Source organism: Podarcis bocagei (assembly GCF_964188305.1).
Source record: "Podarcis bocagei genome assembly, chromosome: 2".
In the NCBI taxonomy this organism is placed as follows: Eukaryota; Metazoa; Chordata; class Lepidosauria; order Squamata; family Lacertidae; genus Podarcis; species Podarcis bocagei.
This window is the reverse complement of record NC_138126.1, coordinates 15,592,825-15,616,833: the sequence shown is the minus strand read 5'-3', so window position 1 is coordinate 15,616,833 and position 24,009 is coordinate 15,592,825. Positions and strand designations below refer to the sequence as shown.

The 24,009-nt window shown below is 48.3% G+C and overlaps 1 protein-coding gene across 3 annotated transcripts in view; it reads left to right on the top strand.

Moving 5' to 3' along the window:
* The window catches only part of PBX2 (PBX homeobox 2), a 35,163-nt gene extending 17,166 nt beyond the window's left edge, over nucleotides 1–17,997 (top strand). For 2 of the 3 annotated variants that reach the window (XM_081183181.1, XM_081183182.1), the window contains exons 3-9: nucleotides 5,773–6,017; nucleotides 7,536–7,726; nucleotides 12,440–12,575; nucleotides 12,824–12,968; nucleotides 13,401–13,489; nucleotides 14,220–14,306; nucleotides 16,459–17,997. In XM_081183181.1, the coding sequence (XP_081039307.1) occupies nucleotides 5,773–6,017; nucleotides 7,536–7,726; nucleotides 12,440–12,575; nucleotides 12,824–12,968; nucleotides 13,401–13,489; nucleotides 14,220–14,306; nucleotides 16,459–16,551 (986 nt within the window). In that variant the 3' untranslated portion in view covers nucleotides 16,552–17,997. The remainder of the gene's footprint in view (nucleotides 1–5,772; nucleotides 6,018–7,535; nucleotides 7,727–12,439; nucleotides 12,576–12,823; nucleotides 12,969–13,400; nucleotides 13,490–14,219; nucleotides 14,307–16,458) is intronic. The other variant, XM_081183183.1, reaches the window with a different exon arrangement.
* The last annotated feature ends 6,012 nt before the right edge of the window (nucleotides 17,998–24,009 follow it).

The window sequence follows — 24,009 nt, the reverse complement described above, 5'->3', positions numbered from 1 at the left end:
TGGGTACAGGGCAGTATATAAATTCAATAAATAAAAATAATACAAATAATAAATAATAGGGGGAGGAAGCACTTGAGAGAAGTGGAGAAGATCGGAAGCCAAGTTAACAGGAGGCTGGAGATAAAAGTTTGAACCTTAACTCCGTTAAAAACCACGCAGCATCTAGCACAGCTACTATAACAGTCAGAAAAATCATTTAGTGGTCCTCAGCAATTTCTAAGGGGAAATATTTGGGAACCGCAGGTCTACACTGAACGGCAGTGGTTCTCCAGGGTTGCAGGAAAGGGAGATGCTGGGGATCAAACCTGGGACCAGTGTTAAAAATTAGAAATTAGGCGTGTTTTGTGATGGGTGCGGATCCAGTTGCGACCACGTGGAAATCTCTAGGTGCTGGACTGGTGACTGGGGGAAGCAAAATGTCACTTAGAGAAGGATGTGAAATATTTTTTTCTTGACGCTTGAATTTGTTTTATTCTGGATTGTTTTGTTTGATGTTTTAATGTGTCATAAACTGCTTTGAGATTTGTTCTTTAAAATATAAAGTGGTATAGAAATGATGATAATAATAGTAATAATAGCACCTAGACATTCCATTGCGGCGATTGTAACTTAGGTTTAAGGTGCCATTTAGCGATGAGAGTACAGTGGTACCTCGGGTTAAGTACTTAATTCGTTCTGGAGGTCCGTTCTTAAACTGAAACTGTTCTTAACCTGAAGCACCACTTTAGCAAATGGGGCCTCCTGCTGCCGCCGCACTGCCGGAGCACGATTCTGTTCTCATCCTGAAGCAAAGTTCTTAACCCAAGGTACTATTTCTTACACTTCCTAGGATGTTCTGCACACAAGTCAAACGTTCTGCCCTTAAGCTATGCTCCTTCCTCTACCTTCCCCACTTCTCATTGCCCTCTGCTAGTTGCGAGTATTAACTTCTGAAGTGGAGAGCCTTTTTCTGCTTGTGTAGGTTCTCTGCTTGATTTAGTCCCCTGGCTGTCCAGGATCCTAAATTGTGGGACCTAGATGAGTAGAGCAATCTCCCCCCTGCTGCTGGTATTTTGCCTTCAGCTGGTGGAAAGGGACGAGGGGAGGGCAGAGTTAGTGCCCCACTCTCCCTTGGGGCAGTCGTAATCTCCCCGAGGATTAGAATGCCATAGTGGGCCTCAAGAGGCTCATAAATCTTCGCTGCAAAAGGGATGCCTGTTTGTCCTGCGTTGATAACACAGCTGTGATTATAGTGAGGTATAAAAATAGCAGCCGCAATAAACACTCTTAAAATGCACTGGGTGATAGTTTAAGATCAGTCAAATTCGGGGCAGATCCATTAAAATCCTTGCACTTAAATAACTCAGTGATGTAGCTGGATAGCCCCCTTACTAACTTTATTTACTTATTTTTGCAATTCATCCCCGAATATGAGTGGGACTTTGATCCTTGTTCACCTTCCTGCACACTAGCAGAAAAGGATTTACCCTATTTTTCGCCCTATAGGACGCACTTCCCCCCCCTCCAAAAATGAAGGGGAAATGTGTGTGCGTCCTATGGGGCGAATGCAGGCTTCAGGATTGCCCCACCGCCAGCCCCACAAGCTCGGGGGACAGCGGGAGAGGCGCAGCGCGCCATCTCGCTGCCTCCCCACCTGGTTTGGAGGCTGGCGGAGGGCTTCCCCCTCCCCCAGCCCCGCAAGCTCCCAGAGCGATGCCAAAGCTGCACACAGCTTCGGCATCGCTCTGGGTCCAGTTCTGGGGGCTGGCGTCGGGGGAAGCTCGGGCTTCCCCTGCCCCAGCCCCGTGCCTGGGGGGGAAAAATAATTCCCCCCCTTTATTCCCCCCCAATCTACGTGCGTCCTATAGGGCAAAAAATACGGTATTCCTCCCCACCCCTTCTCTTCCTCCAATTTAAATATGTTTTCACTGCCGGAGGAAAAATCTGTAGGGAAACAGCAGCGAATTCACTCCCCTCTGAAATGAACTTTCAAGGAGCAGAATTTGGGTCTTTTATAGTAGCAGTTAATACAGGGGTGAACTACCTTATGCCAGGTAAGCCTATTTGTCTGTTTAGCCCAATATTGCCACTTCTTGACTGGCAGTGGCTCTCTGGGATCTGAAGCAAAAGTTTTCCCCCATCACCTCCACCCTGAGCCTTTTAGCCATAGATGCTGGGGTTTGACCTAGGGTCCTTTTGTATGCAAAGCATATTCATTCTCTCTCTCTCTCTCTCTCTCCGCTTATAATGTGCCACACCACCTGAAGGTCTGCTATCTTGAGCATACATAGGCAATGCTCTATTGGCAAGAGTTCTAGGCGGTTTGCAACTTGGATCGCTCTTCCCGGTTCTCCTACTGGTTAAACATATTTTTTGTGTTGCTTCAGAAACCCACCAAACCTCTTCAACCAGAAAAGAGGGTTGGGTGAAAGGCACAGGGGTGTGCACAAATGTCCTGTAAAAACAAGACTTTGGGAGCTTAAACTGAGAGGTGCCGGAAGGATCAACGCTTGTCCTTTTTTTTTTCCTCTTCCCGAGTCAAGTGATATTTATCTGTTTTGTTTTGGAAAAATCCTGGACAACTGCACAGTTTTCAAAATGCTGTTCTCTACATCTTGTCAGGTTAAAGTCGCTGTATTCAGCATAATATGTTGTATAGTTCTTTATAATCTTACTAAAGGTAAAGGGACCCCTGACCATTAGGTCCAGTCGTGAACGACTCTGGGGTTGCGGCGCTCATCTCGCTTTACTGGCCGAGGGAGCCGGCGTACAGCTTCCGGGTCATGTGGCCAGCAGGACTAAGCCACTTCTGGCGAACCAGAGCAGTGCACGGAAACGCCGTGCCTATTTATCTACTTGCACTGTGTGCTTTCCAACTGCTAGGTTGGCAGGAGCAGGGACCAAACAACAGGACCAAACCCCGTTGCGGGGATTTGAACCGCCGACGTTCCGATTGGCAAGCCCTAGGCTCTGTGGTTTAACCCACAGCGCCACCTGCATCCCAATAATCTTATGAGAACTGTGTTAAGAACAAAATGAACAAAAAAAACCCATGTACTTGGCAACAGGATTTTCTCCCGTGGGGTGAGTTCAGTTTCCCCCGGCCTTTGCCAGTGCATTTGACAGATGTGCTTTCCAGTGTTTCAAGCAGTGGTGCATTCCCCCCCACCTCATGCTTCTAGAGGGGCTGCCAGAAGGGACGCGGGTGGCACTGTGGGTTAAACCACAGAGCCTAGGACTTGCGGATCAGAAGGTCAGCGGTTCGAATCCCTGCGACGGGGTGAGCTCCTTTGCTCGGTCCCTGCTCCTGCCAAGCTAGCAGTTCGAAAGCACACCAGTGCAAGTAGGTAAATAGGTACCGCTCCGGCGGGAAGGTAAACGGCCTTTCCGTGCGCTGCTCTGGTTCGCCAGAAGCGGCTTAGTCATGCTGGCCACAGGACCCGGAAACTGTACGCCGGCTCCCTTGGTCAATAAAGCGAGATGAGCGCTGCAACCCCAGAGTCGGCCACGACTGGACCTAATGGTCAGGGGTCCCTTTAACTTTACCTTAAGGCTACCAGTGGCTACTATCCATGGTGGCTGACCGTTCTTCCACTGTGCCTATGGCTAGTCGTTTTCGTGAAAGCCCTCCCGATGCCTCGCCCCAATCCTGCCCCATGTTAATATGTAATATGTATGAGGGGGAAACTTTGCCATATTGGGGTGGGCATATTGGCCTCGGGCATCAAAATATCTCGAGCCCCACTCCCCATGGGAGAGAGCACTTTGCCTCCCAATTTCCTTCTGTCCTTTTCTGTGGCTCACATGGGACTTTGAGGCCTGACCAGATGGAGAGTATTTTTCTCTGGCTCCAAGCCCCCGTTTTTCCTCTTGCATTGGAGGGGAGGCTCTGGAGGAGTTGGGGTGTGTGTAAAATAGCAGGTGTGGTTGCTTTCATTGCTTTTCTCACTTAGGTCTGTCTGGTAACTCCACCACAGGGGTAGGCAACCTAAGGCCCGGGGGCCGGATGCAGCCCAATTGCCTTCTCAATCCGGCCTGCTGACGGTCTGGGAATCGGCATGTTTTTACATGAGTAGAATGTGTCCTTTTATTTAAAATGCATCTCTGGGTTATTTGTGGGGCATAGGAATTCGTTCATTTCCTCCCAAAAAATATAGTCCGGCCCACCACATGATCTGAGGAACAGTGGACTGGCCCACGGCTGAAAAAGGTTGCTGACCCCTGCTCTACCGCCTAATCTCTGCAGTTTGTCAGACACTCTGTCGTGTCCCCCCCCCCTCCGCAGTGAGTTTACTACGTTATGCCAACTGACTGCTGAAAGCCACATTTGCCATATTTAGGGCCTGCAGCCCCCCAACACCATCCGTTTAAAGCACTGCAATAGATGCCACATTAAACAGTCGTGGCGTCCCTCAAAGAAACCTGGGAACTGTAGTTGGTTACGGGTGCTGAGAGCTAGAATTCCCAGCAGTACTTGGGAAGAGGGATGAGCTGTTAAGCCACTCTGGGAGGGGTATATACCACTTTAAACAGCCATGGCTTCCTGCAACCCAGAGCCACAATTCCCAGAGTGGTTTAAGAGCTTGCCCCTCTTCCCAGTAACCAACTACAGTTCCCAGCTTTCTTGGGGAGTGTTTAAAGTGGTCTGAGAGTGCTTCAGCTATTCAGTGTGAACGTGGCTGGTCTCTTTAACAGGACTTTGAGGCTCAGCTATAGGCCTGGAGATCCTGTCTGGCGCTGGGCCATGGATTTCTGCCCAGCAAAGTTCTCTTAAAGGGACAGGAGTAGGCAAGGTGGTTTCTTGCTTCGGGTTTTGTTGTTGGCAGCCGTGTTACTCCTTTTTTAAACATTAAACTGGCCCCCTGCTGCTCTGCTGTGTTTTCGGGTCGGCCTGACCTACAGACGTTTTGGCCGGTGAAGACACCCGGCTGCTAAATATATGCGAGATCAACAAAGAGTCTTGCGACACCAGGGGCCGCTAACCTTGCGGGGCGGGGGCCGCATGCCGGGAAGAGGGCTGTCGCTCCCCTCTTTGCTTATCAAATGATTGATATTTGATCATATCAATGGTCAGGGCGGGGGGTGGAACGACCGGCCACCCTCCTTGAATTTTTGTGTGGCTTTGCCTCCCATCGCCAACATTTGTAGGGTCTTTGGGGTGGGGAGAGAGCAGGAAACGCTCTGTGGGCTGGACTGAGCTTGCCACCCCTGCCTTAGAGAGACTTAGCAAAACAATTAGGGCCTGAAAGCTCAGTCCCATAATAAACCAAGTCTGGGGTGCCGCCAGAGTCTTGGTTCTTTTTCCTCCGTGGAAAATGCGGATCAGGTGGCAATTCAAAGCCAAAACAGCAGAGCCAGTCTCCAAACGGAGGGGCAGCTTTGACATTGGAGGTGCTGCTGGGGGGGGTTGAGTTAGGGGGCCCTATTTTTTTCCCTTTCTCTCTTTGGGATCCTCAATATGTTGCTTCTTTGGTTCAACCTTGGGCCTCTTTTCTGCTCTTTCTTTCTTCTTTCTTCTTCTCTCTCCATCTCCCCCCCCCCCCATATCTCTGTGTCTGTCTGCCAAAAGTTGCTACCCCTTTTCTGGGCCCGCCGTCGCCGTGGCAACGACCTCGGGGTGACCTAGTCTCCTGCCAAGCGACAAAAGAGGAAGGAGGCACCAGGAGGGGGGAGGGAGGAGGGGAAGCCCACCAAGGAAGGGCAGGAAAGGGGGGGCTGGGAATGCCTGTGTGTGTGTGAACATGGCCGCCCCACCGTTAACTCCTTCCTTTCCCCTGCCATCTACCTTTTTAGGACTGAGCATCCGAAGCTCCCAGGAGGAGGAGCCGGTGGACCCCCAGCTGATGCGCTTGGACAATATGCTGCTGGCCGAGGGGGTGGCCGGCCCAGAGAAAGGGGGTGGGTCTGCGGCGGCGGCGGCAGCGGCCGCAGCGGCAGGGGGGGTGTCCCCAGATAACTCCATTGAGCACTCCGATTACCGCAACAAGCTCTCCCAGATCCGCCAGATCTACCACTCGGAGCTGGAGAAATACGAGCAGGTAAGGACGGTGGTGGTGCTGATTATATATGTTGTATTCCTGTCCTGCGTTTCTCCCAAGTTGGGACTCGCGGCGGCTTCCACCATGTTCAAGCACCCCCATTATGAAATGCAAAAGCAAGCCAGTTCACAACACGTAGTTGGAACCACATTGAAACATGTTTGGGGGCGCCAGTTTAAAATCCAGCTTGCTTGGCGGCCGATTGGCGGCGCATCAGTTTTCAAAGGCCTGTCTGAACAGGAAGTTCTTCGTATACGTAACAAGGAGGGAGACAGACGTTTCTAACCTCTCTTGGGAGCAGTGTTGGAAACTCAGGTGTATAAACTAGGTGCCAAACGGCACCTTAAATAATAATAAAATAAAATTTTATTTATATCCTGCCCTCCCCAGCCGAAGCCGGGCTCAGAGCGGCTAACAACAGTAAAATAATACAGCATTCTAAAATCAATTCATTCTAAAATCAGTTCAAATCAAATTGATGGCAACCATTGGGCTAGAGTTCTATTACCAAATCTAAGTTACACTCAGCACAATGAAATGTCTATTTGCCAGGAGGCTGAAATGGGTGATCATTGGGGTCCCTTCCAGTTCTGCAATTCTATAATAATAATAATAATAATTTATTATTTATACCCCACCCATATGGCTGGGTTTCCCCAGCCACTCTGGGCGGCTTCCAAAAGAATATTAAAACACTGTGATACATCAAACATTAAAAGCTTCCCTAAACAGGGCTGCCTTCAGATGTCTTCTAAAAGTCTGGTAGTTGTTGTTCTCTTTGACATCTGGTGGGAGGGCGTTCCACAGGGAGGGCGCCACTACCGAGAAGGCTCAACTACATTGCTTGATTGTAGCTTGCTCTTCCAACAATTCACTTGAGCCAGTATGCAAAAGGAGAAACACACACAGTGAAAATGGAAATGGTATTAACTGTGGACTTAAGGCAGTTTTTTTAAATGGTAGTTGCCCACCTGGTGCCCAGAAAGCTCCCATGTCGTCACAATTGGACCCATGCCAGTAGCTAATTTCCAACACTGCTTGGGAGGGAATTCCATAATATTGAAGCAGCCCAGAATAGGTTTCCGCTCTCGCCACCTCCAAGCATGAGTCCAACGTTGGTGGGATCAAGAGAAGGGGCTCACCCAAGGATCTCATCACCTGGTCAGGGTCATATAGAGAGATATGATCTTTCAGATAGCCTGGGATAAAACCAGATAGGGCTTTCTAGGTCATAACCAGGTAAGGATGTGATTACCATTATTTGCTATTATTTATTAAATTTGTATACCACCCTTCATCAGAAGATTACGGGATGGATCACAACGTAAAAAATGCAAAATGAGAACTAAAAATACATAATAAAACATCCGGGTGGGGCACAGGTCCCCTACATTTGCATTAGGAGTTGGGGGCAGGGATTTTTTTTGGGGGGGGGTATTAATATTCCTTGGGTTTGTGTATTGGAGCTGCTACTCCTCCAACTCAGCCTCTTCCCCTTTCTCACCTGCTCCTCGTCAGGCCTGCAACGAGTTTACGACACACGTGATGAACCTCCTTCGGGAGCAGAGCCGCACGCGCCCCGTGTCACCCAAGGAGATAGAGCGCATGGTCAGCATCATCCACCGGAAGTTCAGCTCCATCCAGATGCAGCTGAAGCAAAGCACCTGCGAGGCTGTCATGATCCTGAGATCCCGCTTCCTCGATGCCAGGTGACTACTTCACCTATATCTGAAGTGGTTTTTTGTTTTACCTTTGGGATGCGGGTGGCGCTGTGGGTTAAACCGCAGAGCCTAGGGCTTGCCTATCAGATGGTCGGCGGTTCAAATCCCCGCGACAGGGTGAGCTCCCGTTGCTCGGTCCCTGCTCCTGCCAACCTAGCAGTTTGAAAGCACGTCAAAGTGCAAGTAGAGAAATAGGTACCGCTCCAGCGGGAAGGTAAACGGCGTTTCTGTGAGCTGCTCTGGTTGGCCAGAAGCGGCTTAGTCATGCTGGCCACATGACCTGGAAGCTGTACGCCGGCTCCCTCGGCCAGTAAAGCGAGATGAGCGCCGCAATCCCAGAGTCGGCCACGACTGGACCTAATGGTCAGGGGTCCCTTTACCTTAGCCAGGAAGGCTCCCAGAGTGGCTGAAAGGGATGGAGAGGGAAGAGAGAGAGAGAGGGAGAAAACAACCTCAGGCACAGGGTCTTAAATTCACAAGTTCTCACACTGACCAGCGGAATAGAAGTTCCTGGGAATGGCTGTCCCTAGATGACAGTTGAGGCAAGCTGGTCTCTCACCAGAGACGATGGATTGGTCCCACTTCTTTTCTATTCCCTGCTCTGCAGTGGCTGTTGCTAGGGAGTACAGTGGTTGGCTGGCTCTGTTGGACGTGCCAAAAATTGGTGCTTCCAAGTTCTGTTCCTTCTGCCAGCTTGATGGAGCCAGCCACCTCTGCCTACCAGGCAAGGAAAGCCCACCTCTCCGAGTTTTCTAGGGGAGGCAATTAATAATACAGTCGTACCTTGGATCTCAAATGCCTTGCGAGTAGAACGTTTTGGAACCCGAACATCCAACGCGGCTTCTGAACATTTTGGAAGTCGAACGGACTTCCAGAACGGATTCCGTTCGACTTCAGTGGTTAATTGATGTCTGTTTTTAACTTATGGGTTTTGTTGTACGGTTTTAAGTTTTATTGCTATATACATTGCTTTGATAGGTATATTTTTATGGCACAGTGGCATATAATTTTTTTTTCATATAAATAAACAAACCTTCCCTGCAGGAAAGGCAAGTGGGACACATTCTGGCTTCATCTAGTGCGCAGCAAAGGGATTCTGGGTCCCTGTGCTCAGTGCTAGCTAAAGAAACCTCCCTTCCCACTTTGCGTTCTCCCCTGCGGGAAAGAGAAGCAAGGAGTGTGCTGTTGGGTGGTCGGCTGGTCTCTTAGTGCTGATGGGGCACTGTCCCACCAACCTCAGCCTTGATTCCCCCTAGACCAGCATTCAAAATTTGCCAGGTGCATTTTGCACCTGGTTACCAGCCACTTGCGACCAAGTGAAGGTGCCTTGGCTCCATGATGGCTTCAGACATCTTCCCCATCTGGAGATGCCTGCCCGGAGATCCTTGGATCTTGGTTGTTTTCTCACACTAGCAACACCTCCTGTAGAGTTCTATCCACTGTATTTTATCTGCGCAATCAAGAACGGATTTCAGGAACCAAAAAGTTGTATGGGAAAATACGACTTTGGAGCCACCTTTCCCCAAAAATGGCAACTAGGCATTCTGTTTTGGCGACTGTAACCCTGGTTTAAGGAGCCATTTGGCACCTAGCTTATATAACTGAGGGACACGGGTGGCGCTGTGGTACGCGGATGGCGCTGTGGTCTAAACCACTGACCCTAGCCGTTCAAAAGCACGTCAAAGTGCAAGTAGAGAAATAGGTATCACTCCGAAGGGAAGGTAAACAGCGTTTCTGTGCACTGTTCTGGTTTCGCCAGAAGCGACTTAGTCATGCTGGCTACATGACCCGGAAAAACTATCTGCGGACAAACGTCGGCTCCCTCTGCCAGGAAAGCGAGATGAGTGCTGCAACCCCAGAGTTGTCTGCGACTGGACTTAACTGTCAGGGGTCCTTTACCTTTACCTTTACCTTTACCTTTATATAACTGAGTTTCTAACACTGCCTGCCCTTCTTATGCCATTGCTTCTTTTCAAACTTGGCAGGAAGGACAGAGACAAAACACAAATAAGTTGACTCTGGTGCCCCCTAGAGTTGGTCTCCTTGCCTTCTGCCCTACCACTCCGAATGGGCACAAGCCACTGCTGGTTGTGGGTTCTTGCATCCCGCCAGCACCTAACATCTCTCACTTAAGAGAGGCAGGAAGAATGCCAGCTGCAGCTGCTGCCTATATAAGGGGTTCAGAGCTCCTTTTGCTTCTCTGCCCTGTGAAAAAGACCAGGAAGGGATTCAGGCCATGCTGGTTAGCAACACTCAGGAGTAGGAAAGAGAGATCAAGGTCTGCTGGCTTGACCCTTGTGGCTGTACAGCTGCCAACCCAGTCCTCGTCCTTCCTTGGAACCGGAGAGAGGGGCAGGGGTCAGCACAAAACTTCCATTCCTTCCACAGCTTCAGAGTTGGGAGGAAGGCTTGCTGTGGCGAGCAGAACTGCTGAAACTTGATTTCGTTAATTTTTTAAAGTTGCACACTGCCTTTCAATAAGTATTTCCAGAGTAGTTCGTGGTGTTTGGTTGTGGGTGTAATAGTTTTTTTCGTTTGTTTTTTAAAGAAGACTCCGAGCGAATGATTTGATACAAGAGAAGGGAGAAAAACAGCAGGATAAAACATTCCACCATGCTGAATTTTTCATCGGGGAAAAATCAATAATATTGTCAGAGGTAGCGTATGCCTCTGAATAGCGGATGCCGGGAATCGCAGGTGGGAAGAGCTCTGCAGCACTCAGTCTAGGCTTCCCCTAGACCTTTGGCTTGACCCAGCAGGGCTTTCCTTTATATTCTTAGAGAGGATTTTACTTTGCACAGAAAAGCCATCGAAAAGCCAGGGGTAGCCAACCTTTTTATACCTACCGCCCACCAATGCATTTTTTTCTTGATGGTAAAATTTCCTTACCGCCCACCAGTGCTGCAGTAACATGTGGCATAGAACCCCTTTCCACCCACCTGGAATCCTGAAACGCCCACTAGCTTATTTCCTTCACATCTGGTGGGAGGGCGTTCCACAGGGCAGGTGCCACTACCGAGAAGGCCCTCTGCCTGGTTCCCTGCAACTTGGCTTCTCGCAGTTAGGGAACCACCGGTAGGCCCTCAGCACTGGACCTCAGTGTCCGGGCTGAATGATGGGGGTGGAGACGCTCCTTCAGGTATACAGGATCAAGGCTGTTTAGGGCTTTCAAGGTCAGCATCAACACTTTGAATTGTGCTCGGAAATGTACTGGGAGCCAAAGCAGATCTCTCAGGACCGGTGTTATGTGGTTCCGGCGGCTACTCCCAGTCACCAGTCTAGCTGCTGCATTCTGGATTAATTGCAGTTTCCGGGTCACCTTCAAAGGTAGCCCCATGTAGAGCGCATTGCAGCAGTCCACCTGTGGAAATCTAGCATGTTAGGGGAATGAGTTCTAGGGCAGCTGTCCACTCTTCATTAATTAAAATTTTGCATTGGTTATAGTTTAATTCTTCCACCTGTTTTAATTATGCAAATTGAGTAAATGTTTGTGTTTGAAATCTTTACCTTTTCTTGGCATAATTCTGCATTTGCTAGGAGAGAGGCAACGATCTAGGGACAACACTGAAGACCTGTTCCCCAATCTCTGGCAACCTCAGTGGTTCCCTGTTTCCCCCGCTGGGATTTCAACAGGCATTGCTAACATACTTTTAGGAAAGATGTTATAGCCATAAGGGCTAGATTCCTGTCTCCTTAAAACATAAAATAGAAATATCTGATTCAGAAGAAGCTGAATGGCGCACCAAGGGTGGACAGTGGACTGTTTCAGCACTCCTGCAAAACCTCTGTATACTTGTATCTGGCCTGGTATCTGGCCAAGCCTCCGGCCTGACACACATTGACTTTTGCATGTTAGCTTCCAACAAAAGCAGGCAATAAACAAAACACACAAGGGATGTTCAAATCATGCAATTTGTCAAGTGGCACAGCGCTAGGAGGGATGCCACACATTTTATCAGAGCATATAGCCCAGCCTCTAATTCTCCTCGCGTCTCTAACCTTTTGAGGGCCTCTTGCAGATGCCACCTTCTCTGGAGTCTACTACACAATATAGGCCTTCAGGGTGACAGCACCTGGCCTGTGGAATTCCCTCCTATCAAATGTCAGGCAGACACGGTCTCTGTTGCCGTTGTGGCGCCTTCCTCTTCCTACAAGCCTTTTAGAATCATTGAATTTTAGAGTTGGAAGGGACCCCGAGGTCATCTAGTCCAACCCCCTGCCAAGCAGGAATCTCAGCTGAAGCATCCATGACAGATAGCCGTCCAACCTCTGCTGAAAAACCTCCAAGAAAGGAGAGTTCACCACCTCTCATGGGAGTACGTTCCACTGCCGAACAGCTCTTACTGTCAGAAAGTTTTTCCAGATGTTTAGTTGCAGTCTCCTTCCTTGTAACTTGAAGCCATTGGTTCGAGTCCTACCCTATGGAGAGAAATGTGGGGCCCAGAATTGTTTTTATCGCTTGGCATCCTGAGCTCCTTTTGAAGGAATGGTGGGGTGCAAATTTAATAAATAACAATAGCTTGGTTCCACCACCCCGATACCCGTGGGTATAGGGCGAAATGCAAATTTCATAAATAACAACAATAATTCTGGATTCCACATGCTGCACACCTACCCCACTGCTTACCCCGACTGCCTTTCTTTTCCTCTTCCCAAATTGCTGCCTCTACCAACCCTGCACATCCTTTTTTTCGCTCGCAGGCGGAAGCGGCGCAATTTCAGCAAGCAGGCTACGGAGGTGCTCAATGAGTATTTCTACTCTCACCTGAGCAACCCTTACCCCAGCGAAGAGGCCAAAGAGGAGCTTGCCAAGAAGTGTGGAATCACAGTCTCACAGGTACCCGGGTGTGTGTTGGGGGGGGTGAGGGGGGCAGGCCCCAGGCTGTGCTAGAGAGGCCCCTGAGTATGGGATAGGGTTGGCTGGGGAGGGAAGGAAAAGCTCATTGTTTGGCTGACCTGTCAATACATAATCCCCTCCCCTTCCCTCCCCACCCCTCTTTTCCCCCCCTCATTCCCTCCCCGCTTCCCATCCCTTCATGTTTGACCTTCCCTCCCCCCCTGGACTTCCCCCCTCCCTCCTTCCAGGTCTCAAACTGGTTCGGGAACAAGCGCATCCGCTATAAGAAGAACATCGGCAAGTTCCAAGAGGAAGCCAATATTTACGCCGTGAAAACGGCTGTCAGCGCCGCACAGAGTGGGGGCGACTCCCCCAACACCCCCTCCTCCGCGGGTAACTCCCCTCCCCCCCGAAAAAAAGCTCCACCACACCCCATGTTGGTGCGGGAGTCCTCCTCGCTGGGGTTGGAGAAACGTGGAACCCTCCCCTCCAACATGCGCTGGAGTTCCCGAAGGAGATCCCTCCAACACCAGCGCCCCCTGCCCCACTCCCCCATGGTCAGTGTGTGCGCCCCCTCCTGGGCGCAGAGCGGCGAGGTGCCCCCTCACACCCCGCTCCCCCACACGCCCGTGTTTGCGTCCCCCCCGTCGGCCTTGGAGTAGCCAAGGCTTCCTCCTGCAGGCAGGTCGTCTCGGCTTGCTTCTTCAGCTAGTTGCCTTTTGCAGTGGTGTTCACCTTTCTCTTTGCTTGAAGCAACCGTGCGTTCCACCCCCAGTCACCCTGTTGCTGTCTTTCACTCCCGCCCCTTCCTCTGTTTTCTGGCAGGCTCCGGCGGCTCCTTCAACCTCTCCAGCTCTGGGGATATGTTCATGGGCCTTCAGGGTCTGAATGGAGACTCGTATCCCACATCACAGGTCAGTTCCTTTCCCTCCTGGGACGGCTCGGGGCATGCTCTAGTTATCTCCCACGTAGACTGTGGCAATGCGCTCTATGTGGGGCTGCCTTTGCAGGTGACCCGGAAACTACAATTACTCCAGAATGGGGCAGCTAGACTGGTGACTGGGAGTGGCTGCCGAGACTATATGACACCGGTCCTGAAATACCTACATTGGCTCCCAGCACATTTCCGAGCACAACACAATTCAAAGTGTTGGTGCTGACCTTTAAAGCCCTAAAAGGCCTCGGCCCAGTACAGTCATACCTTGGGTTACAGACGCTTCAGGTTGCGTTTTTTGGAGTTGCGGACCGCTGAAACCCGGAAGTACTGGAACGGGTTACTTCCGGGTCTGCAACCCCCCAAAACACAACACTTTCCAAAATACTAGCAGAAGTCTTATTTTTCTGTAAAAATGAAAAGAGAAGAAAATTAGAGGAAATTGGCAATTTTAACAAACTTTCGCTGTCCCCTGTAGAAAAAAAGAGAGAGGAAAGATTGACGTAAAATGGAAAATACACGCTACATAGCAAAACAGTGTCGTAAATCAGTTGACAGTTTTGAGTAAACTCCACATTGCTCGATCCTTCTTAATGCCCACTCAAGTCTTCATGAGAAGTTTTCAGCCCAGCATAACTGCTGCTCCTGTCTTATTCTCCCCATCCCTGCTGTCATTCTGCCCTTTTTATGTGTCTTCCCTCAACTACTAGGTGGAATCGATGCGTCACTCTATGGGGCCAGGGGGCTACGGGGACAGTATGGCTGCCACCCAGATGTACAGTCCACGAGAAATGAGGGTGAGTTTGTGCGTCGGGAGACTTGACCCACCTGGTTCTCACTGAAGAGGTAACTTTGTTCTGTCTGGGATGTATTGCTTTAGACTGCATGCATGTCAGGGCTCACACTATACGAGAGTCCTGCTAGATTAGGACAAAGGTCTGCCTAGGCCCCATCTGCACCAAACATTTCAAGCACTGTGATTCTACTTTAGGCACTCGTGGTTTTCCTGAAAGAGTTCTGGGAACAGTAGTTTATTAATGGTGCTTAAGAGTTGTAAGGAGACCCCTATTCCTTCTCACTGAGCTATAATTCCCAGAGCGGTCAAGCAATCAGTCCTACTTCACAGAGAAGTTGAAGCTCTGTGAGGTGGAATTACGGTCTACTGGCCCCTCTCAGCACTGTTAAGAAACTACAGTTCCCAATATTCTTTTGAGGGAAAGGCATTGGTTTTGATTTGATTTGATATTTGCATTCTGCTTTTCCAACAACAAGCGCTGAGCTCAAAAGCAGCTCACAGTAATCACAATAGCGCTGAAAAACCCAAACATTGCGATCATTATAATATCCAACGCAATAGCATATAAATAAAGTAAACTGCAGTGACAGAGTCAGCAAAACAATTAATACAGTTCAATAAAGCCATGACTGTTTAAAGTGGTATCGTAGGTATTTGAAATGTATACGCTGTAGTCCAACTCCTGTTTTCCACAGTGGTCAAGCCACTAGCAGAGCAGGAATGCAATAGCCTGACAGAGGTGGTTCGGTGATACACGGCTTCTGAATGTGGAGATTTCATTTAACCAGTTGTGGTTTCTAGCCGTTTTCTTACGGGTGGAATCCATTTGGTGTCCCAGCACTCACAGAGGTGTGCTTTTGATGGGGAGGAATCTGCTAAGAGAAGAGGAGGGGAAGGCGATTTTGCCAGTTCCTTGTGCAGCCCTTCCATCTATTCTGGAAGGCTTCCAGATTCTTTGGGGCTGCAGGGGGATATCTGCAAAAATTCCCTCCCTCTGATTTCCGTAGGCAAAAGCCGTCCGCTTTGCTGCAAGGACACCAATTGGATTCCACCTTGCAAATCCTCCCTCTAATCCCCTTTTAAAACGATCTGAGCTTGATGGCCAGTGCCACAGCTTCCAGGCTGACATTTAATTATACCTTGCGTATGAAGAAGATTTGGTTTGAGGAGATTCAGGGACTGAATATATTTTTCCTCTCCTGGACCTCACAAGAACCCAAGTGAGGGTAGAGGATTGTGCCCAGTGTGGTGAACAGCAGCTTGTGGCGGTTGCATATCTGAATGCTCCCACATCAATAAACTACATTCCTGCTAGTAAAACTAAACAAAACAACTATCTTTGGGGACAGCCTAGACTCGAACCACAGCTGTGCATATGCTCAGCGTTAAGCATAATTACAGTTCTATGTCAGGAAAGGCTGAATATAAATTGATTCAAATATTTTATTCTGGCCTTGCTAGTGATGGGGGAGGTAAGGTAGTGGGAGCCCTGCCCCCGTCAGTGGCTTCAAACACCACAGTGGCTTCTGAGATTTCAGCAAGCATTCCAGCATCTTTCCCAAGTAGAGTCATGTGACCTAGAAGCCCGTTTAAAGGGAGAAGCCCGAGATGATTGTGGAGCTGAATTATGTGCCCACTTTTACATTCTGGTATGTGCATGTTCCTCAACGGAAAGAAAGAAATACGAGGTTTTCTTTCTTACTTGGTGAAGCTTACTAAAATGATTCATCTGAGTCCAAAGTAGTTAAAGGTCCAGGAGAAGCCTTTTATCACGTGGTCTGCTGTTTGCAGGGGCTGCTCATTAGATCCAATAAAATAAAGGGAGTCAGCACACATACACACCCACCCACACCCACCCATCCCTGAACTCTTTCTTTCTTCTACTGTAGAACTGTTTTTGATAGCAAAATTAGGGATTCTTTGTTGCAGAGAAGAGTTGGGCAGGTTGCTGGCACCTAATGGTCTATAATGGTGCCAAGGGGGTGGACTGGGAACAAGCACTCCCCAGTCTCTGGGAAAGCGGAGCTAGGAGAACTCCCACGGAAAGGAAAAGAGGTTTAGCAGGTTGGAACTTTGCAAGAAACTGCAAATTAAATTGCCTCTATTTTTTTTATTTTTTTTGTAACAACTGTTTCTCTCCTTTTTTTCACCAGGCCAATGGTGGCTGGCAAGAAGCAGCCACCCCATCCTCTGTGACCTCCCCAACAGAAGGTCCTGGTAGTGTCCACTCTGACACCTCCAACTGATCCTGCTGGGCTGCGCTCCCTCCTCTGTCATTTTCTTCCTGGCTCCAGTGGGGGGGAGGGAATTAACCCTAGTGCTGAACTAGGCTGGGCAGGGAAAGAACTCGTCTTTTCTCCCACCTGGCAGGAGATCACTGCACCACCCGCAGTGCCAGGGCAGGGGAGGGAAGCAAGTACAGCATCTCTTGGCATTCAAGGTGGCAACACTCCATGGGGACGATGAATTCAAGATGGCACCCGTTGTGATCCAAGTTCCTTCCATGATCCTGAACGGCACCTCTTAATAAGCAAGACGCAACTCTAGAAGCGGTGAAGGGGACCCAAGACGGTGGGAGGCGGGGTGGGGAGCGGGTGGGAGGGGCTATCTCAAGTGGTCCGTCTGCTCGGAGGGGCTAGGCAGATGAGCTAATGTACCTGCAATGCGATATCATAATCTGCTGGCTCGGCCTTGTAGATAAGCACACCTGCCTGAGGGGCGTCGAGATGGCATCTAAACTGCTTATCGTGGGATTGCGATTCAAGATGGCAGCAGCAACGGGTCTCTTGGTAGTAGGATGAGCAGAGACGTTGGCCGAAGAGGGCTTAAGTTGGCATCTCTCCATGATGGGATGATTCCAAGATAGCAAACTGTGGCGTCTTCCTGTCGAGATTTGAACATGGCATGTATATATAAAAGAGAGAAGGGAAATCAGGCATGGATCCTGACTGGACTCAAGGTGGGCATCTCCTTTGCTGGTGCTCACCAGAGACACCAACATCCTTAGGAAATATTTTGGCAGAAAACGAACATGTAAGGCGATACAAGGGCCTCGCTGCAAGATTGTGTGAAGCCACGACGAAACCCTCACCTAGGCTGTAGAAACCGTTATACCTCTCAGTGAATAGGTTCCCTGGGTATGAAGATCTAAGATGGCTACCATCTGAATCAGAAAGGGGATATAGCCATGAAGAGAAGTTGTGAGGGGCCCAAGATGTTACAGACCGGTGCCTTTCCATTAGGCCAGAAGTGGGAAACCCTTGACTTTCCAACGGTTGTTGGGCTTCAGCTGTTGGCCATGCTGGGGTTGATGGGAGATGTTGTTCATCAACATCTGGAGAGCCAAAGGTTCCCTGCTAAAGAGACAGAACATACCGTGGTACCTTTTATCAGAAAGACAGTGGGGGCTGGCTTTCCAAAATGGCGGTTCAAGGTAATAGGGGAGGGGAAGTAGTAATAAGCACAAACTTCCTATCTCCAAGGCAGGACTAGAAGTTGTGGGGGAAGCCATAGGGCTAAGAGAGCCCAGCACACCCCACATTACACATGCTGTATACTGTAGCTTCATTATGGGTGATGGGGGTCTGCTTTTCTTTCTGTCATATCTCTTGCTTTCTGAGCTGGTTTGGGGGGGTTGCCTCTTCTCTCTCTATTTCAGTTTATCCTATTGTAACCATTTCTTATTGTGTGTACAGTCTCTTGAGTTGTTTTCTTTCTGCTGTTTCTTATATTCTTGATATCTCCCCCCTGTTAAGTTATTTTCCCTTTCTCCACCCCATCACCATCTTAGGGCTTTTCCGCCTGGTCTGACCAAGCACAATCAGATAGGTTTCTAAATGTCACAATCCTCTTTGTGTGATATTTGCGCAGGCCCTAATTTCGTTCAAAATGGAGAAAATGACCTTTAAATATATACTTCAAAGGAAGTTTACAGAATGGTGGAGATACAGGTTGGGCATAGCAGTACAGTGGTGCCTCGCAAGACGAAATTAATTCGTTCTGCGAGGTTTTTCGTCTTGCGAATTTTTCGTCTTGCGAAGCACGGTTTCCTGGGTATTAATGGTTTTAAGAAAAAGGAAACAAACTTGCAAGACGTTTTCGTCTTGCGAAGCAAGCCCATAGGGAAATTCGTCTTGCAAAGCAACTCAAAAAACAAAAAACTCTTTCGTCTTGCGAGTTTTCCGTCTTGCGAGGCATTCGTCTTGTGAGGTACCACTGTATCCCTTCCCATTAAATGGATATGCTGTGTATCTGGGACAAACTATAAATTATGTTAAATGCACCATTTCATTTCTTCACTTTTAAAAACAGACATGTGGAGCAGTGACTGGTTCCAAAAATTCCCCCGCCACACCCAAAAATGTCTGCTTGCCTTGGGAGGAAAGCTTCCATTAATGAAATTGCTTCAGGGGGCCTTTTTATTGGCAAGAGTCCTGCTTGCAGTTTTTGTTTTTTAAAAACCCACCAGGTTAATTGATGGGACTTAATGTAATGTATGGTTTAAAATGGGGTTTGAAGCCCCTGTGGTCGGAAAGTAGGTCCTGATGGATGGGTGTCCTTGAAAGGGAATCTGCCTACCCTCACCCACCAGTCAAAAGAGTGTTGGGGGGGGGGACAGCAGGCTTGGTCGAGCGTATATTCTCTCAATTCACATCTGGTGATGGCCTGATAGAGTGTGGATTGTTCAGATGCCCCAGGAATACTCCCAGAATCCTCTGCAACTGGGTAGAGTCTCTGTGGCAGATCTGCAAGGGATGGAGAAACTGAAGGTGGGAAAACAAGGAAAGTGCTACAGTACCAGCCAGGGAAATTGCATTTTGCCAGGGACAGCGTATTCTGGTTAAATGCTCTGGCAGCGCAGTAGTCTTTCGAAGGAAGGGACAGATACGAGGGGAGGTTTGGGAACAAAACAGGAAACATCATTTGTTGTGCAACCACCCCCTGCTCCAGAACCCTGATTTGTGCAGAAAAGCTCACTCAATGCTTCCATTTTTCCTTTAGCCCAATGCAAATACGGAGGATTTGAACAAACCAAAAGCATTACTCCAGTATCCCATCTTCATTGATTTCCTTCCCACCCTTTGCTCCTATGAATTCCAGCCCAAAGGGGTCGCCAGTGATGCTTGGGAAGCTAGTATATTTTATATTTCAAAGGACTGTTTTATCCAGAATTGAGTAAGGAGTTTCCCCCACTGTGATGGAAAGAAATGGTATGAGTGTGTAAATAGTTTTGCTTGGGAAGCGAATGACCTGAATGAGAGGCAGAAGCTGAGGAGGGAGACAAGGAAAATCTAGTAAAGCAAATCTAGTAAAAACCACACAGAATGGATCCAAGTGCACAAGAGCAGATAGTGGGTGAGAAATACGAAATAGGAGAGAGCGATATCAAAAGTAGTGAGAGGTGGGAATGAAACACAGTGCGAAAGCAGAAATGGTAGGGAGATAAGCTAAAATCTCCTGGCAAGAGAATATGAACTAAGGAAGACAAATCTGAAGGGCAGGAATATTGAAACTCGAAAGAGTTTGGAACTAACGAAGAGTTTGCAGGCTGGAAAGAGGGAAATTAGAAGAGTAGTGGGAAAGGATTATAAAGTAGAAAAGATCCAATAGATGAGGGGGGGAGAGAAATCACGCATTCAGCGGCACTTGTTCACAAGAGGAATGTGTACTTGGATCAGAAAATAGGTTTTGGACGTGAGAAGATACCAAAATAAGACTCGAAAGACGGAATGTGGATAAAGGCAATCGGATTGCAAAAGATGACGAAGGAATGGTCCAAAGGACGGAGGAAAGGCCTGCTTGTGGAAGTTGCCAAAGCCGAAGGGATTCAGACCCAAGGGTGGACATTGGGTGCGACAGGCGCAAATCCTGATGGCACGAGAGACCCATTAGGAGCAACGGAAACCCACATAAGACTTTTCAAGTTGCTCTCCCCCTTGCTCGCAGGGAGGGCTCCACGCTAGTCAGTCCAATAGCTTTATTACCTCATGGCGCAAGAAACCAATAGAGTCTTGGGACAGAGACCTTTTGAACCTGCTACCTCTGTGTGCCCTGTGGGGGTTTTTGGGGGGGAGAACACAGTGCTGTGAGACACCCCCCCAAAAAAAAAACCTCCCTGCCCCGTTCCCTTTGACTGAGGGTATTGGGGTTCATCACCCTGACTGGCCGTTTTGACTTGTTCTGTTTTGGGTTTGTTTTGTTTTCTTGCTCTAGATTGCCTTTGCTTTTATTATCGTTTTTCTTCTATAAAATTGAAGACAGTTTTTGCCCTGGGATTCATTTGGGTAAAAGGAGGAGGAAATGAGTGGGTAGGAAAGTCTGGTTCACCCCCAAAACACACACACCTGTTTGCTGGGTATCTATACAAGCCCAAACCACAGAGACCAAACCACACTTTGCACCATTCAGACCAGTTTGCAGTATGTGTGGGAAAGCTCAAAATGTCTTGTGGCAGAAGCACTTACGTGCCAATACATTTTTGTGAACCACTCTTATTTGGGTTTTTTTTCCACCATGCCAATGTCCACTGTGGAAGGGGTTAGAATAGCTTTGTCTGGTGAAAGCACCTGAACCATATGAGAAACCACTTCACACAGTTTGCCACATGAAGCTGCTTACAAAGTTGTTTCGAGCAATTTGCCTAGCACAACATTTAATCTCTGTTCTGGTCCTTGGTGGCTGACGGCAGCCATTTTGTTTCTTAGGCCAAGGGGTTAGGATTGCCACTTGGCCAATTTCTGACTGATGTACCTGTTCTGTTTCTTACAAAACAAAACAAAACCAGGCCCTGCAACTTATTCCTTATGGTTTTGATTTTCTCTTTTAAGTGGTAATCCTAAAACAATGGCTGGTTGTCTGCCAACATGAGGAAAGATAAATGAGGTTAGGACACCCATGTTGAAACAGTTCCCGCACACAAGTTCCAATTGGATCTACTTGAATTGACAACATAAGTTACAGCCTTAAGGCCAAACTAGATGTGTAGTTTTTCCCCCTCTCACAGTATTTTCTTTTTCTTTTTAACAATAATAGTGGGGGTGGGCTTAATTATTTCTGTGTGATTGTATGTTTTGTAACTTCTATATTTTACCAGGTGAGGCAAGTGGGGTGTGGGGGTGGTTTAGTACATGACTGGGAAAACGGTCTGTGTGACTGGGGAAGGATTCACACGACATTCCTCCATTCCAATATGCAGCCTTCTGGTGTAGTTATACAAAACAAGATGGCAATGGAAGATTTCCAGAACCTGGTTCTCCTGCCGACCCGTCCAGATTAGCTAGAAGCAGTGCTTTTTGTGTGTGACAGTGCTCACCAGTACAGAGCACCGCCATGTCATTTATTTATTTTTGGATGCCCATGGCAGCCATTTTGTTCTGGCACCCTCAGCATTTCTTTTGAGTACTGGCACCTCTTTATTTTTTTAACAACTAAAGCAGTGCCAGGAAAGGCCCTGAATGGCACACTTATGAGAATGATAAAATGAGTGAGCCAGATTCCCATTTCTGGTGGTTGTCATTTGGTACCAATGATTGGGAGGTGGCTCTTCCCCATTTTTAATTTTTGGGGGGGTTTTTTGGTGCGCACCTTAACATCTAACAAACAGGTGCAGAAGTTTGGGAACCACTGCACTAAATAATACCGCTGACCTGACTAGCCGGTTGTCAGCCCTGCCCAGTTTATACACCATTTAAGACGCAGGTTTTGAGACTCTTTTGGGGCAGGCTTAATATTTCAGGAGGTCCCAACATGATGTACCTGTAATGGAAACCACCATTGTGGCAATTTCCACCCCTTGTGAGACTGTTAAAAAGGTGCACCAGTGCTGTTTGTGGAGTGGTTTATATGCCTCTGCACTTTCTTCACCCAACACTGGAATACGGTGCATGTGCGCACCCCACATGCCCAGCCACAGGAGCAAACAGGAAGCTTTTGTTGTTTGCGTCTCTCCTGCTGGAGGCTACAAGATGTCAGGGTCTAACCTGCCTCCAGCTCTGTCCCATGGCCCTACCACGGTGGTGTTGAAATAAAAAGCCCCTTTGTAAGCCAAGGGAAAAACCCATGACCCACATGGAAGCATAGGTGAGCTGGAGGGGGAGAACAAAGGCATTTGTGAGGCACACGGAGGCATGTTAACAGAGAAAGAACAGCAGAAGGGGAGTGAGGAGTCACTAGGACAATGATAAAGATCCAATGGCCCGTGTGATGTTAGGCTGTGACCCCCATCATGGCTGACGGGAGTTTGAAAGGGCCATAGATTTTCCAGCCACGCTGGAGGAATGGAGAACCCCAAATTTCAGTTCATTTGGCTGGGGATCCTTCCATTGGTACAGCCATGACTGAGATTTGCCTTTGCGATGATCCCCCTAAGTCTCAGGGAATTGCCACTGCAAATCGGAAGCAAGGCTTTACCAACAGAAGTGTCATGGCTCTCTCCCCAAAGCATTCTGGGAATTGTCACTGGGTAATGTTTCCTGAGGATTCTGTTGCAACTCCCAAACTGTGCCCTGACAGAACTGAAGCACCCACACCTAGCCCATGCCCATTAAATGTTTACTCGGGAGCAAGTCTTGCCAAGTTTAATAGGTTGTGCTCCCAAGTATGTGCAGAAGGCTAACCTTGATGGCAGTGAAGTTAAATGGAGAGTTAATTAAGATGTCTGGGCAAGAATATACACACAGGATCTTTCAAGGTGCATATTCAAGATTTCTCATGTCTTAACATGCATAAAAGGATAAGTAATGTGGTAAAATCGTGGTTCCGTTTCCCCACATTTTTATTTATGCTTTTTGAACACTCGTCTCCCGGGGTGGGCTATGGTGTCCCTTTTATTCCTAAGCATCACAGAGTCCGTTATAACACTGAATGTCCCACTCACCTGCATTTTTAACTACCCAAAGATCAAAATGGGCTCTTTTCTGGGCTAAGTAGCCGTCTTAGTAACATTAGACCAAAACTGGCTCCCTGCCCTTTTGGCATGGATGCAATTGTTTAATTTGGGTGGTGTGACTGCCTTTTTCCCAGTGTAGTGATGACAGTGATGCAGAAAGAAAGCATCTGTTGGATTTTTACTGTCGAAAGTCACAGAGGTCCCGTCCCCACCCCCAAAGTTGGCTTCCCTGAGGTGGAGTCTGTTACTTCCTTGCAGGCAGAAGCCTAAGCAAAGGGATCCACAAATACAGAGGGCCTTTGGAGGCTTCAGAGGAAGGATGGATTTCAATTGTGGGGGGGAAATATACTCTGGAGGTTCCCCCAACACTCTTGTACAGTTTTGCCTAAACAATAAAATATATTTTTTTCCACTGCTGCTTTCCCATTATTTCTACTTTAGAGAACTTAAAGAGTTCCGAGTTAGCAGGCATACTACAGAAAGGGTGTGCACTCTAGATCTTCAGCTAAAGAATAGGAACTAAAGAGTAAATGCAACGTAAACTGGAGGTGTCCCCCATCCCACACAAAGGACGGGGCTGTTGCTATTTAACATGTTCATGGATGATCTGGAGTTAGGAGCGAACAGATGCCTGCATTGCAAGCGGCTGGGCTAGATGACTGTGTTCTATAGGGCATGGTTGCCATCACTGCAGACAAGACCCGGTTATTCAGGATGGAAATCCGAGCAGATTTGTGAAGCCTTCCAAAAGGATTACCTCAAACTGAGCAAATAAGGAGACTGGATAAGAGGGGCATAATTCTGCATGTTGTGGAGA